At 34.0% G+C, this 15,828-nt stretch overlaps 2 protein-coding genes across 3 annotated transcripts in view; one reads left to right on the plus strand and one right to left on the minus strand.

Annotated features, from left to right (window-relative positions):
* Nucleotides 1-5,859: 5,859 nt before the first annotated feature.
* On the minus strand, nt 5,860-8,133 carry LOC21390703 (60S ribosomal protein L31). The gene is made up of 2 exons (XM_010092466.2): nt 7,964-8,133; nt 5,860-6,287 (listed from the first exon to the last, which is right to left on the minus strand). Exons 1-2 carry the CDS (start codon nt 8,047-8,049, stop codon nt 6,008-6,010), a joined length of 366 nt encoding a protein of 121 aa, XP_010090768.1. The 5' UTR covers nt 8,050-8,133; the 3' UTR covers nt 5,860-6,007.
* Nucleotides 8,134-10,333: 2,200 nt separating this feature from the next.
* LOC21390705 (galacturonokinase) overlaps nt 10,334-15,828 on the plus strand; it is a 6,568-nt gene continuing 1,073 nt past the window's right edge. The window contains exons 1-12 of one of the 2 annotated variants that reach the window (XM_010092468.2): nt 10,334-10,405; nt 10,850-10,963; nt 11,559-11,630; nt 12,594-12,637; nt 12,790-12,943; nt 13,409-13,474; nt 13,697-13,776; nt 14,014-14,113; nt 14,218-14,375; nt 14,782-14,822; nt 15,137-15,165; nt 15,748-15,817. In XM_010092468.2, coding sequence (XP_010090770.1) covers nt 10,373-10,405; nt 10,850-10,963; nt 11,559-11,630; nt 12,594-12,637; nt 12,790-12,943; nt 13,409-13,474; nt 13,697-13,776; nt 14,014-14,113; nt 14,218-14,375; nt 14,782-14,822; nt 15,137-15,165; nt 15,748-15,817 — 961 coding nt within the window. In that variant the 5' untranslated portion in view covers nt 10,334-10,372. Of the gene's footprint in view, nt 10,406-10,849; nt 10,964-11,558; nt 11,631-12,326; nt 12,386-12,593; nt 12,638-12,789; nt 12,944-13,408; nt 13,475-13,696; nt 13,777-14,013; nt 14,114-14,217; nt 14,376-14,781; nt 14,823-15,136; nt 15,166-15,747; nt 15,818-15,828 lie in introns of those variants that run through there. The other variant, XM_024161935.1, reaches the window with a different exon arrangement.

The raw sequence follows: 15,828 nt of genomic DNA on the forward strand, positions 1-15,828 counted from the left end.
GGGTTTTTTTAAATTTTTAACCAAAAAAAAAAAAAAAAAAAAAAAAAAAAAAAAAAAAAAAAAAAAAAAAAAAACTGATGAAGGTTAAATGGATCAAAAGAATTCTCTTTGAAAATTATTTACTTGCAACTATTATATTGTTGGGGCGCTTGTATTTTAAGTGTAAGAATCAGCTTTTCTTTATAAGATATTATGAGTTTATCGTCCTTTATATGTAAAAAGATTTATATAAATGTCATTATGTTATGTTATCTTTTTTTTTTTTGACAATTGTTGTCGATTTAGTTCATTATTTATATCGTATTATATTATATTGTATAATATCATATTATTTTGATTTGTATCGTATCATAGCGTATCATTTTGAGTTGAGGTATCAAAATATACTTTCATAAATGACAGTAGGCCACTCACTCCCTTTAGAGTTGGTTTAAGACTAATAAAGGCGCCAAATTGCGAGTGTTATCGTATAATAAAATAAGAGAAAGGTTGCACATGAAGCTGTGGGACTTAAGCTATAGTGGCATGATACAAATCGTCCACTATTCTTCTTCTATCTAACCCGACAATCAGGTTCATCTGATCAATCAGACCCGCTTTGTCTTCAAGCCGTAGCTGCTGTGATACCGAAAGTAAATGATATTAACAATTCTGGATACAAGGTTGCCAGCCTTGAGCAGAACGTTATTTCTTTGTATCATACGACAAAAAAAATTGAATTTTGAAATGGCATGTTGTTTCATTCATGCCGATAGAATGCCTAAACATACAGACTACATAAAATTAATAATAAACAACATGTTTCTTTGTATCATAAGACAAAAAAAAAATGAAATTTGAAACTACATGCTCATTCATATTAGTTGCGCGCTTAAACTTACTGACGACATAAAATTGAGAATACAAACCAAAAGTGTAACTTTATTGTCTTAAGAATATACGATAATGATTTTTAAATGCAAACCAAAATGTCGTTTAAAATAAAAAAGTGGATTTGATATTAGTATAATGCAAGGGACATCAAATGTATCCTAACCCTTATTTATCATACGACCAAAAAAAAAATGAAATTTGAAACTGCATGCTCATTCATATGCGCGCTTAAACATAATGACGGCATAAAATTGACAATACAAATCAAAAGTGTAACTTTATTGTCTTAAGAATATAAGATAATGATTTTTAAATGCAAACCAAAATGTCGTTTAAAATAAAAAAGTGAATTTGATATTAGTATAATGCAAGGGACATCAAATGTATCATAACCCTTATTTATCATACGACCAAAAAAAAAAATGAAATTTGAAATCGCATGCTCATTCATATGCGCGCTTAAACATACTGACGGCATAAAATTGACAATACGAACCAAAAGTGTAACTTTATTGTCTTAAGAATATAAGATAATGATTTTTAAATGCAAACCAAAATGTCGTTTAAAATAAAAAAGTGGATTTGATATTAGTATAATGCAAGGGACATCAAATGTATCATTACCCTTATTTTTCAACTGAGTGTGTATCATAATCCTTATTTATCAATTGAGTAACTAATATGACACGTGAGTTGATAAAATGATCTTGTGAATTATTAACTGAGTAATTGATGTGACACGTGAATTAATAAAATGATCTTATAAATTTAGTTGGTAACATGGACTTATTGTAATGATAAACTGAATTTCTGAGCGTAATTTAAGTTGGAAGTGAATTGAGGCTTATTGGGTCTAGTTACCAAATTGTCAAGCCAAACCATATAAATTTAAGAGGTAAATGTGTAAAATACCTTTTGTGCTATCTACCTTAAGATAGTTACTCCTTTTCCTTTCTTAAAAGAGGAAAGACGTAACATGAATCTTGTTTAAGAAAGGACAAAAATTTTTAGAGAAATGCTGCACATCACGATTTTCATAACTCGAAAATCACGAATGCAATTCTAGCAACATTAGATAATGACACGTGGACACAAGGCATGCAAGTAAAATCACAAAAAAAATGTCAGTATTTTTTGAGTTTTGTTACAATAAAAAATTTTCAAAAACAGTCATATTTAATTTTTTTATTACAATAAAAAATTTTCATATAAAATCACATTTCAACTCAAATTAAAAATTTAAATCAACAAACTAAACGGTCTTTCTTTTTGTTTGACTCGCTTACTCCCCCGGCCCGCCTTGCACACAAAATCAAAACCATGGCCACCTCACAAATGCCGAAAGTGTTTCCAGCAAAAAGACATGCGAGCAAGAGAATCCTTGCCATTGTCTAAACTGGGTCATGGCCACTACTTTGTTATTGGGCCTTCTTAATTTTCATCCTTTGTTATCTAGGCCAAGGAGACCCAGATATGAGGAAATGGGATAAACATTTGGGGAACCAAAATCCCGGCAAAAATAAGGAATTAAGTGTCCGTTTGTTTTCATTTTAAAAAACGGTTTTACGTTTTTTGAGGATAAAAAATGAAAACGGACAGACAAAACGCGTTTGGTGCAACAATTTTCTAAAACTTAAAAACAAAAACGTTTTTGTCCTTTTCTGAAAATCTGAAAACGATTTAATATCGTTTTCATTTTCTCTGTTTTCCTTTTCTCTCTCTTCTCTCTGAATTTTTTTTTTGTCCTTGACTAGTGTGAACTCTTCGAGGATAAAAAATGAAAACAGACTGATCTCTCTCTCTCTTCTTCCCATCTATCCCCCACGATCCTCTTTCTCTCTTCCCTAATCTTCAGACATCTCTCTTTCGCTCTGGCTCTCTTCTCTCTCTCTCTCTCTCTCTCTCCTCTCCCCACGTTTCTCTCTCTTCCCCGAACTTAGGACGCCGTTCTCGGACTCGTGACTCCGATCTCTTGAGGAAAGACGAAGACACTAATTGGGAGTACTCATATCTGGTTCTTGTTAGAGTTTTCGATCTCGCCGATCTCTGATCTCGCGAGTGAAGACAAAGAAGCCGATCTCGTCGCTGTTATTTTTGCTCCTTCTCCCTCATCTGAATCGTGCCAGAGAACCGGCGAACTCGACTTAGTTATCATCCACGCAGTGAAGGCTCTCGTTGTGCTTTATCTCTCCTCCCTCCGCTCTGTTCTCTCTCGAAAATCTGCATCAATCCAATGTGGATGACGACAGCTAGTGGTTCGTGCTCCACTGAAGATTGTCGCGAGTCGGAGATGTGCAAGTTTTCACATAATCACGGCCGCGAAGGTGGCAGCGCGATTCCCTGGGCTCGCCGGAGCTTGGTTGTGAAGTTGGCAGCTGGATTTGCCTGGGCTTGCCAGAGCTGGGATGTGGAGGTGGCGGCAGTGGATCTGATTTGCAGAGATGGAAAGAGCAAGTTTTTGGTAGTTTTTTTGTTATCATATCTGATTTGCAGGTCCTACGTTTGGTCCTACGTTTGTGATATTATATTGATTTGAGTTTGTGATTTTTGTTGATCTAATAATATTAAATATTATCTTTCCAAAAACCACCTGCCCTCTTCTTCTCCCTCTGCCCCCCCTCTTCTCCGATTTCCCATTTTCATTTTTCCCCTCCTCCCGCCTCGACCTCGCTGCCCCTAACCACCACCACAACCGCCTCCGATCATCCTCATCAGACTCCGCTGCCGCCCCTTCCTCCACCTCACCAGAGTTGGAACTTCCATAACCACCAACGTTTATGTGTACAACGTTTATCATGTATACACCGTTTATTTAATATATTTATTTAATATTATTATTTATTTAATATATTATTATTTTAAATATTATTACATGTTTTTAAAAATTAAACCACCAAACACAATTTCAGTTTTTTTAAAACTAAAAATAATCTCAGAATAAAACTACCAAACGTATTTTCAGAAATAATTTCAAAATGAAAATGAAAACGTTTTCGTTTTCACTTTCATACAAAAAATAAAATCATTTTGGAACGAATTCCAAACGCACCCTAAGAATCCCATAAACCACCAATTATTTCTGATCTAATATGGTGCGTGGCTCTTATATTCAATGGATAAATTAAAAATGAAAAAAAAAGCAGATATGTAAACTATTTTATAAGAAAAAATGAAAGAGCAGCAAACTCAAAGAAAGGAAGGAATACAATCGTCATTCTCTTAATAGAACAGAGATGGGATTCTTAGGGTGCGTTTGGAATTCGTTCCAAAATGATTTTGTTTTCTGTATGAAAGTGAAAACAAAAACGATTTCATTTTCATTTTGAAATTATTTCTGAAAATACGTTTGGTAGTTTTATTTTGAGATTATTTTTAGTTTTAAAAAAACTGAAATTGTGTTTGGTGGTTTAATTTTTAAAAATATGTAATAATAGATCTCTTCAGTCTTTAGGATGATTTTCTGTGTAAAAAATGTACAACTATGATTGTTTTCCTTTACCTGATTTTTCGATTGTGGCTTTGTGGGTCTCTCTCTCTTTCAATTATGGCTGTACGGGGTTTCAGTTGAAAATAATAGGATAAAAATGACATTTTAATTTTAGGGATTGCCTTGCACGTGACTTGCACTTGCGCATTACTAATTTGTAAAGTTCGACACATGAAAGGCTTGTTTTTTAGATGTTTTTGAGTTAGGTAATTTGAGTATAGATTTTGAGTTATAACTTGAGTTGAAATTATAATTTGAGTTTGTGTTTGGTTGTGTATATTTGAGTTATGGTTTGAGATAAGAATCTTTTTTGAGTTTGTGTTTGAGTAAGTCAAAACTTGAATTTATTTTTAGATAGTATTTTAATAAAAACTCAATGCTGATACAAAATTTTAATAGGATATATGGGTATAGTTTTATTCGTCTTTTCGTTGTCAACGCATAGAAAAAAAATCATCTCAATCAGAATTAAAACGAAAAAGTTATAGAATATTTAAGAATAGAAAAAAATATTGTTCATTAACTTGAGTTCGAGTTTCTGAACCCGAATTTTAGTTACAAACTCGAGTTTAAATTTAAAAGAACATGAACTCGAATAAAGTTATAACTCGAGTTGCATTTTTTGAGTTTTTCACTCAAAAATTAGCTCCCCCAACAGCCCCGAAGTTTTGTGAATAATAACGGGCATGTTCTTTTGTTCACAAAACTCAAAAAAAGACAACTCTAGTTCCAATTTTATTCAAGTTCACGTTCTTTTAAGTTTCAACTTTATTCAACTTTACTCAACTTTATTCAAGTTACAACTTCAACTCAAGTTATAACTCAAATTCAACTCAAAAACTACACTCAAGTTACACTCTAAAAGAACAACCTTAACATTTCTCAAATTTTTAGTTTAGAAACCAATCGTCAAACAAATAAAGTCGAGGAAGTCCCATGCAAAAGAGTTAAATTCCATAATATGCGCACTTTATTCGATCTACATTTTAACCGAGTTTAAAGTGTTTAACCCTTGAAATCATTATAAACAGGATGGAGCTAAATAGTTGCACATTTCGAAGTTCAAAAAAACTTGAAACGCCATTAACCCTTACTAGAAAAAAAGAATGATAAATGTCTTTCTGTGTTGTTCAGTTTATACACGAAAAAGGAAAAAAGAAGAGAAAAAAAAAACTTTCATTATCCATATACATAATGTGCAATTACCATCTCGCCCAAGTAGTAATTTTATATTACCCTGCATTTGGCGCTCTGTTTTTTATCTTGATTTATGTGAAAAACGGCCACTCTGTTTTTTATCTTGATTTATGTAAAAAACGCCGCGGGCTCCACATATAAATTTTTTACCATTCCAATATCACCCTAGACCAACAAAATTATGACATCTTTCTTTTTCATCGGCCTGGATTTTGCCTCACCTAATATTAACCAAACATTTTCCAAAAGAGTAACTAAAATTAAATTGTCATCCCACAGCAAAGAAAAGATTTGAGGACTTAAAAGGAAAAATAATTATTTTGAACAAACTGAGGAAATTCCAACAAAATGCTAAGACAAGGGAAAAATATATATGTATCTCCGTTACAAAGAGAGAAAAAAATGACAAAATTGGAATTGTTCAATTAAATTAGCGTGCAAGAGACAAGTTCAGTCCTCTTCATCGACGACCTTGGTGCCTAACCCCTTCAATCCTTCCGGTGGGATCTCTGTGACAGTGACTAGAGAATAGAACTCTTCCTTGGCATCCTCTTCATCATTTCTCTTTCGCGCAATGCGGACACGAACCCTCCTTGGCACGCTTCTGATTCCACGACTCCATATGTGCTTGTTGAGCTTAACATCCACTCGGACATCGGTCGTGCACATAGCCTTTTGGGCAAACTTTCTGATTTCCTTTATGGCATTTGGAGCCTTCTTTTTAAATGTGCTGCAAGCATGGAAGTCAAAACATGCAAGGATTCAATACAACAAAACAACGAGACCAACAATGGGAGTAGGTGAGAAATAAACAGCAGAAACAGAAACACGGTAAAAGAACCAAAAAAAAAAAAAAAGTTTTGCTTTTCCTATGGTAACTAAGAGAAAGAGCAAAAACTAACAACACTTCAACGAGGAAAACAATTATCAACGCACAAATACGAGAAAATTGATACTACCTCAGCTTCTTGACTATGAAAATAGAAAACAAAAGCACTAAAGCAGAAAAAAGATAACTTAAACTACGCTTATTTCCATTTTGACTGATTCTCATGGGTTCGAACTAAATTTCCAAAGCTGTATGCAACTGCAAATCACATAAAAACCCATAGCTTACACAAAGACCTCTTCAACTATCTTAATGACAAAACCTTCAAAATTGAGTGTTGATCTGTTTCTGCAATGGAACTTGTCAGAATATCTGATAAGTTTAATTGAGGAGAATGACATCGATCACGCCACATCAGAGATCTATCACAATGATTAAGTGCATCATCTATAATACACCCACAAATGAAGAGTACTTTAGATAATATCTTATTTCATTGTTCGACTTTCATTTTAAGGTATACAATGCAATGCACCTAAATTTCATGTGTAAGTGCCAAGACCTAATCCACAACGATGAACGTAAAGTAAATTATGCAACCGTTCCAAACGACAACAAATTGAATCTACACCGACAACATCAACCTTAGTGATTACAATGACAGACCAGTTATGCATGTCCTCCCAACCATCATCGGTTAACAATAGATTCTGATTAAAACAAAAACAAAACAAACTAAGAAAGCAACAAAAGACGTAATCCTAGACCGATTTCCCCAAATCTCTAGAATATGTGACTATACATAACAAAGGCAATTATGCCCATTCCATATCTCATCAACCCAAAAAGATCATCTAACAGAATAGTCTACAAGAACATCCTTAAAGCCTAATCCATCCATAAAACTATCTTCTGTTACAAGTAAATCAATAACTGACATTGTGAGTAATAGAGATTTTCCCCCTATATAAATCCTTCTAGAAAAACATTTCGAATTTAAACATGACCCCACTTCAATTTGATACTCTTTTCATTTCCTTGAAAACTTATTAGAATCTACTTTACACAAAGAACTTGAAATTCAAAGATACGTTTTTTTTCCCCTGAAACCTTCACAGATACTGATTCACCAAGCAAATAACTAAACTTTAGTCATTCAAATCACAAACACCAAAACCAAAATGGGAAAGAAATAGAAATGGAACAAACGGAATCAAATCTTAGTTTCTTTGAACAATACAGAAACTTAAGAACTAAATTAAACTCCTTCGAAATTAATCCAAACACATTTTGGAAATACTCAAAGCCCTAAACACTAAATTTAGTCCAATCAGAGACTTTCTTTCGCTGAAACTTCGATCAATTGTTATTTACACGAATAAATAACTAAAATTTGAGTATTTTCGGTCACTTGGATATGAAATAGAACCAAAATCGACAAACAAATCCTCATTTTGAATAAAAATTACGAAACTTGAGAAGACCTAAATTAAGCTCCATAAAAAAGCATCTGAATGAAGAGAGAGAGAGAGAGAGAGAGAGAGAGAGAGAGAGAGAGACAGAGACAGAGAGCGTACCATCCGTGCAAGCGTTTATGGAGATTGATTGTGTACTCCCTGGTGACGACCTCCTCCTTCCGTCCTTTGTTCGCCTTGTCCACCATTGTCGACGACCTCCGAAGCTTCTCTCTCTAAAGTTCTCTGATCGGCTGCGAAGGAACGAAACCCTAGAGTCTCTCACGATCGATCTTGATATGTGGGCGGGCTCTCAGGGGTTTTAGCACTTTTACCATCCAAATGTTTTTGGGTTTCGATAACTGCCCCAGAATGTTTAAATTTTTTGCACTTTATTCCCATGTCTTGCAAAATCACTGCAATCTGCCCCATTTTAATAAATTGGGGAATAGAAAAGCCAACAACCATCTCATTTAAGGATGGAAAACCACATCTCCAATAAAAAATCGTCAAATATTAATTCCAAACCCTAATACAAAACACTCAAATCTCTTTAATAAATCTCAAACGCGACATAAAACCTAGGATTGTTCAAAAAAATCACAAAACCGACACCGACCGCTGGCCGACTAAAAAACTAACCGAATAAAACTTATCGGAAGCGAAACCGACTGTCGACGGTCGGTAAACCTAACCGACCATCACACATGGGCAGTCAGTTGTTGGTTCTAGTGGCCGACCGAACCAATCGACCACAATTATACTTAAAAAAAAATAGAGTTTTGTACAAGTAGAGGTTCAAACTTTTAACATATAAGGAAGAAAAGCATCAACTAACCATTGAACCACATTGTCCTCATTGATATCATTGTGGTCTCAATAATATTTATTAATATTTTACACTTTTCAGACTTTGACAACTAACAACTGAAGTTGCGAGAGTCCCACATGGAGAATAGATGAAAAAAATACTACCTTAACTACTCTATATAACGGTCCTTTCTTGGCCGCACTTTTAATATTTTATATGCCTTATCTTTGAATGGACTTCAACAAAAGTTTTTTTCTCTTAATTTTGACTATATTAATAATTGAAATTGATGAAAAAATATATAGTTTAAAATTGTTTAATAAACTTCAGTTTTGGTGGGAACACGGCCGAAAACCGACCATGGTTCGGTTGGTCAACCAACCAAAGGCTCTCCTCTTCAGTTCGATTTCAATTTCAATTTTTTTAAAACTGACGTGGTCGGTTTAGTCACCAAATTGACCAAAATCGTCGATTTTAAACCAATGAACAGTCCTAATAAAAACAAAGGTAAAAATAAGCCATATTGCAATGACGTTTGGCCTTAAACACTCTATACACCATTGGGTTGGTGCATTTTTTGAATATCTCTCCTTCTTCTAGTCTCAATGTACACTTAAACTTCAATACTTTATGCCCCCACTTTTAGGATTCCTACTTGGTTATATTATGTAATTTAATTTTTTTAATGGAAAATGTTATTTATATTAATTAAAGTAGTACAATGTAAATGACCATATTGTACAAGGCCTATCCCTCAACTGAGACCAATTCTATTAGTACAATCTAATTATGAACAATGGGTAAAATGTAAGTTACAGTTCTAACACTAAGAATGGGCTCACATAAGGCTCTTTTTGACCAAAACTTTACGATCGATAGAAACTCATTGAGAGCCGCAAAATGTAGCTCAAAGGCCACTACTAGACTCTATATTAAAGAACAAAATAAAAACTGGTAAGGTGGGGAGACCACCTCTAATATTATAATTGAAAGCCAATAAAACAACGAAAACACACTAATCCTAAATGACGAAAATATTACCATTTTTATTTGACAAACACAGTAGTTTGAAAATTAAGTTTATACTTTGAGTAAAATTGGATGAGGTCATTCATAATGTACCGCAAGTGTCCAAAGTCACGGAGGAGTATAAGATATCACCAACAATCTTTCTTGTTTTTCAGTAGCAAAACCATAGCCAACAAAAGTAACATCTATTAAGTTTTATATGACTTATTAAAGTCCAGTAATTCATATGTTTTAATTTGATATGAAAATAGGAATTCCTCTCATTGGAAGTGGCATTCCTCTGATTCACCCTGAGAATAGGCTTCACAATTGGGGCCCAGCTCAGCTTAGCTCTGTCTCATGGGACCAAGGACCTGCTAGGCCTACGTTGTTCATGGGCCTACTGGGCTCAAGTAACTCTCGTGCCAGGACCCAGCGTCGGAGCCCGTAATGGACCAAGCAATTTATCTCCGGATCAGATCCTAATCATCCGTTCATTGAAAGGACCTTTTTTTTTTTTCCTTCCTTTAACTTGAAACTGCGTTCTTACCTTACTTGTCATGGGCCCCACTTTCTCTCTCAATGCATGCAAATTAATATCATTAGCCTCACCAAATAAATAATAAATTACTAAAATAAAATAACGAAAACAAAACCCAGTTCCATTACAATTTTACAGAACCAAATCTAGTTCCGAGAACAAGAAGAAGAAAATGGGTGGGTTCTCTTGGCCTTCTCAATCAGAGGTAATTATTTACCAACTCTTTTTATTTATTTATTTATTATTTTTATCCCATTAATCAATCATTTATTAATGCAGGGCTTTCTTCTCCCTTATCATCACAATCTGTGTTTCCATTTCGTCTCTTCTATATGTTTATATATATCTATATATATATATTTATATATATATATATATTCATATATAAATGTGCTTTCCGGATTCATTGTATTTGATTTTGGTCTCATTTCCTTGATGGGTTTTGTTTGGTTTACCTTCATTGGCTTTATTTCCGAAGTTTTTATATGTGCTTGGTATGTCCGAGTGGTATTTGATTATTTTCCTCAGGCTATTATGTTGTTAGCTTTTTGTAATTTGATCTTGATTTGACATTAAAATTTATGTTTTTATATGAATGTACATGTTGATTCTATTCGAATTGCAAATGTACTTGTTATGAATGTTGCAGTTGAATGAGGTGAGAGAAATAGTTTCAAAGATGGCTGGGAGAGGCACTGAAGAAGTCAGAGTTGTGGCATCTCCTTATAGAATTTGCCCATTAGGAGCTCATATTGATCATCAGGTTTGTTTTGAAAATTCAGTTTTCTATTATCTAATTTTCATTTGTAGACATTAGTATTTACTTGATCTCAAATCCAACATTTGAACTTTGTTTGTTTAATGTGAGATTGAACGTGCTTTGTTGTTCAATAATATTTTTATACCTTGAAGGAAAATTATAGTTTCCGATTTTGAGTAAGATTTCTTTTTGATTACCAATGGTGATGAGGAGCAAGATATAGATAATACCGAATTTAAAGTCAAGGTTATTTATTATTGTCACCTAGAGTTTTGTTAAGTTTCCTAATACCATTATTTGGTTTTTGTTTTGTTTTTTGTTTTTTTTTGGCTCCTCTTTTAAATAGGTCCTAGTGATTGTTATTTCATTTTGAGTAATGATATTGATTATTTGGAATTTCTCACCATTGTTCTTTTTTTCTCTCTAAATTCTAAATTTCTCCTCTTCCCCACTCTTTATCTCTATTTTCCTCTCTCTTCATTCTTGCCGTGTCAATCTCGGCACTGAGTTGTCATATATTTTATCTTCAAAATTTGCCCGAATCAGTAGTTAACAAGGCTTTTTTACACTTTTATTAATTATTAATTAATTTTTGCAGGGTGGGACGGTTTCAGCCATGACCATTAATAAGGGAATACTTCTGGGATTTGTTCCTTCCGGTGACAGTCAGGTAGCATCTACAAGTATTCACCTACCAATCATCATTATCTCCGGGGAGATTACATATGAAAGTTTCAGAAAGCCATGTGTTTTTCTAGGGAAGATCATCAAATAGTTGAAAGTTATTTATGTAATTCAATTCTATTAGGAAAAATAAAATGGTGCTAAATAAGGTGTAGGATTTGGACAAAGAAAGCTACTTTTAACGGTCTAAAATCTAACAAAAATTAGGAAACCTTTGATGGAATGTGAAAATAGCACAAAAAGTTCTTAAAAGACATCCAGTGATCACTGATGAACAGAACAAGAGATGGATCAACTTTGGTTAAAGCAATTTAGAATGAAGGCCAATGGCGCTCTAGTGAATAATTAACGGTAGAACAAAGTCCGTCTTTCCTATCCTAAAAGCCTAAGGCCAGAATGGAGGACAGAGTAATTTAGTGCTTGTTTGGTAAAAGGGGTTCAAATCTCGTTTCAACTGGTTCTACTACATCGTTTTTTCTCACAAAAATTTGAATTATAGTTCAAACCATCTAGTTCGAACCCATAAACCAAACGGGCACTTAGAGAAACAGTTTTGATAAGTTTGTGCCACTTCACAGGTATGTGAAAATCTGGGCACAGAGGAATGTGTATGGTAGTTGAAATGATCAAGAAGCCGGCCTTAAATCAGGGTGGGAGTATGCTAGAATCAGAGGCAAATTTGCTTACTCGCTAGCTACATTCATTGCCATGGGTGATGATCACCACACTAACATAACAGAGGTCAAGTGGGTCTCAAACTGGAGAATTATAATAACTTAGAGGGAAACAAATAAAAGTTGATGTTTCTCAATTTATGTATGATCATCTGTCTTTCTTCTCTTGTTGAATTGTGTGGGTGAATTATGATAAGAGACGTGTGTATTATTGCATAGATAATTACTTCCAATGCTACATTTCCAGTTGCTTATAATTGAACATCTTCTTGTAGGTTGTGTTACGCTCGGGTCAGTTTAAAGGAGAAGTAAGGTTCAGGTACAGAGTTCCTAATCTGAGCTAAAAGTTAGTCCACTTTCTAACAGATTACCTAGCTTTTTGGAACAATGGTATAAAACAACAGTCTTAATGTGCATGGGACTTTTTCTCTGTAGAGAACTTGATTTTGTTCAAAATTTTTGCATTTGTAGTGTTGACGAAGCTCAGGACTCTGGACACGCCAACGCGATGAACAATAAGATTGATGCAAATGATTCTTCCAAAATACGCGATGAATGTAATTGGGGAAATTATCCAAGAGGAGCCCTTTATGCATTGCAGAGAAAGGGAAACCACCTTTCCCAGGTTAAGATTTCACTTTTGTTGATCTTTGATTAAATTATATAATGTGGCGTTATTAATCAAATTAGTTGTTAAGAAATCTGTAAAAGATATATATTTAATGTGCTTAGTACCCTCTTTCTTTTATTTCTTTTTCTTCCATTAGTGAAGGATGTTATGTTTTAATACTTTTTTTTCCAAAATAATATTAGCACTTTGGAAAAGACCGTCCAAGATTCTTTCCTCTCTCCTTTTAAAATAAGAACTTGCTTTAGAAACTTCTTTCCCCTTTCCCTCTTTAACCAATGGTTTTCTGGTCAAGATTCTTTTTCCAAAACAATATTAACACTTTGAAAAAATGTTTCTCAGACACGTTTCTTTGATGATTCTTATGCAGATAATACATGATCTAATAAAACCTTTTTCCATGTTTTGTAAAATCATATTTTTTAACTTTAATTGTCAGATCATTTGCTGCACCTGTTGCAGGGTCTCATAGGACACATTTGCGGTTCTGAGGGTCTCGACTGCTCAGGCCTTAGTTCTTCTGCTGCCGTAAGTTGTCACACCCTATAATAACCAAAAGGAAAAACAAAAACAAAAACAAAAAAAAAAGAAGAAAAAACCTTGGTTTTCAGATAATCCAGCGGTCATATAAAGTTTTAAGAGTTGCGTTTATGTTTTCTTAATCTTTTCCTTTTCCTTTTCCTTTTCCTTTTCTTTTTCTTTTTATTTTTTCAGCATCCGACATTTATTTTTACAGTTAATGTTTGACAGGTTGGAGTTGCTTGCCTGTTGGCTTTGGAAAATGCAAACAATTTAATGGTGACTCCGGAGGAAAATATCGAGTATGATCGGTATGTTTGTCTAACATTTGAGGCATAATTATCTAGTATCAATAATTTAACATTGAACTTTGAAATATCGAGTATGGTGCTTGAACCATTCTCTTTGAAGCATAAAGATGGTCCTTCTATTTTATGATACGTTGAATTCATGTTCAACTAACTATTAATATGGTGTCAAACCTTGTAAAATGTTAGTTTTTTGTTTTGTTTTGTTTTTTGTTTTTTGTTTTTTTTTTTAATGTGCAGGTTAATTGAAAATGAGTATTTGGGTCTGAAGAACGGCATATTGGATCAATCTGCCATATTACTTTCAAAGTATGGCTGTCTTTTGTGCATGAACTGCAAGGTACTATAACTATTGCTATTACTAAAACTTGATCTTTGCATATCTTATGTTCTAATTTAGTTACAAGCGGCATGTGTTCTCATGACTCTCGTTTTCTTTTGTAGACTAAAGAACATAAACTCATTAAGAATGAGAACATCGAGCCACATACAGCATACAAAATACTACTGGCATTTTCAGGATTGAAGCATGCTTTGACTAACAATCCTGGATATAACCGTCGAGTTTCGGAATGTCAAGAGGCCGCAAGAATTCTTACGCAGTATGATCAATTTCCCGTGTCTTTAGGCGGGGGGAGCTTTGTTTTCTTTGTTTCTATCCCTGAGTTGACGAGCATTTTTGTTTTATTTTCTTTCCCTTCTTCTTGACCAGTTACTCTAAAAGTATTAACGGCCAGTATGTACATGATTTTATGAAATCAAAATCACTGGTTTTTTTCTTCTTTTGGGGTTGGGGATGATATGACAATGAATATAGATAAATTAAGAGTTTGTTAGATTACTCCATCAATTGCTAAAATATATGGAAATTCTACTGATCACTTGCATGATTTAAAAGTCAAATACTCTCCCTTTTCTTTACTCAACTATATTTCTCTTCATGGTTATCTGCCTCGTGTTTAGAGTGTTAATGTGTTCTGCTCTACATTTTGTTATCTTCTTCGACAGTGCTTCGGGAGTTGGAAAAGTGGAGCCCCTTCTCTCTGATAGTGAGTTTTTTCACCTTACCATTCTCAAATACTTAGCTTAGAAGCTAAGCAAAAAAATAAAAATAAAAAGGCCTAAATTCTGAGTAAAAGCACTACTAGGCCTTAGAAGTTGCAGAAAGATGATAATAATTTCAGAAACTAATACTCTTAGATATTGATGACCTTTATTTCATATGTAGCTTGAGATATTGAAAGAAAAACAGCCTTTCATTCTAGTGAACAATTAACACTTTGCCAAGTGGCCAAGCGTAATAATTTTTAAAGAGGGTTATCTAACATTGTCTTTGTTTTCCTTTCTTTTGTTCTGAAAACAGTTGAACCCGAAGCCTATCAAAGACACAAGGTTAGTACTTCGGCATCATAAGCTTTTGCCTTCACAAGTTTACATTGGCAATACGTATCAGATTGATGCATGCCATCAGAAAGTTTAGATTGCACACTGTTCCAAGACCCGGAAACAATCCAGGCTCCATACCGAGCTTCAAATTCTAAATGTGAAGTCATCACGCCCTCCACCGAATTCTTAGTTGGCATTTTTTGGCGATGTGCCTAAGCATAAAAAGAAGTCGCGTTGTCTAAAAACTCTAGAAGCAAGCTTAGAATCATCAATCTACCATACACTAGAAGCCAAATGAAAACTCAACTTAATTTTGAAGAACAAAAATGGCTTCATCCTATTCAACCCATCAAAAGAATTAATCTTGTTATGCACTAAATGCCCAATGAGAACTTGAACATTAGACCATCACTCTCCCGTAGTTAGACCCTGATAAGATGGGGGCTTCTGTTCTTTATGATATTTCGGTACATAACTGAATTTTGTAGTATTTTAAGTGAGCTGAACATGATGGTTCATGACTCTCAATCTACTTTAAGAATGTTTACTAACTCAACATTTCCTATATTTCTGATCTCTATCCTACAGAACAAATTACAGCCCAATATTGCTAAACGGGCAGAGCATTATTTTTCGGAAAATCTGCGTGTCAACAAAGGTATGCCCCCC

The sequence above is a fragment of the Morus notabilis genome, unplaced genomic scaffold, assembly GCF_000414095.1.
Source record: "Morus notabilis unplaced genomic scaffold, ASM41409v2 Scaffold938, whole genome shotgun sequence".
Taxonomy (NCBI): Eukaryota; Viridiplantae; Streptophyta; class Magnoliopsida; order Rosales; family Moraceae; genus Morus; species Morus notabilis.

What these genes read in the sequence shown, in the direction of transcription:
- LOC21390703 (XM_010092466.2), bottom strand. Translation starts at nt 8,049, where the DNA reads ATGGTGGACAAGGCGAACAAAGGACGGAAGGAGGAGGTCGTCACCAGG. An exon ending in CATAAACGCTTGCACGGATG is followed by an intron (nt 6,288 to 7,963) that starts GTACGCTCTCTG and finishes CCATGCTTGCAG; the next exon opens with CACATTTAAAAAGAAGGCTC.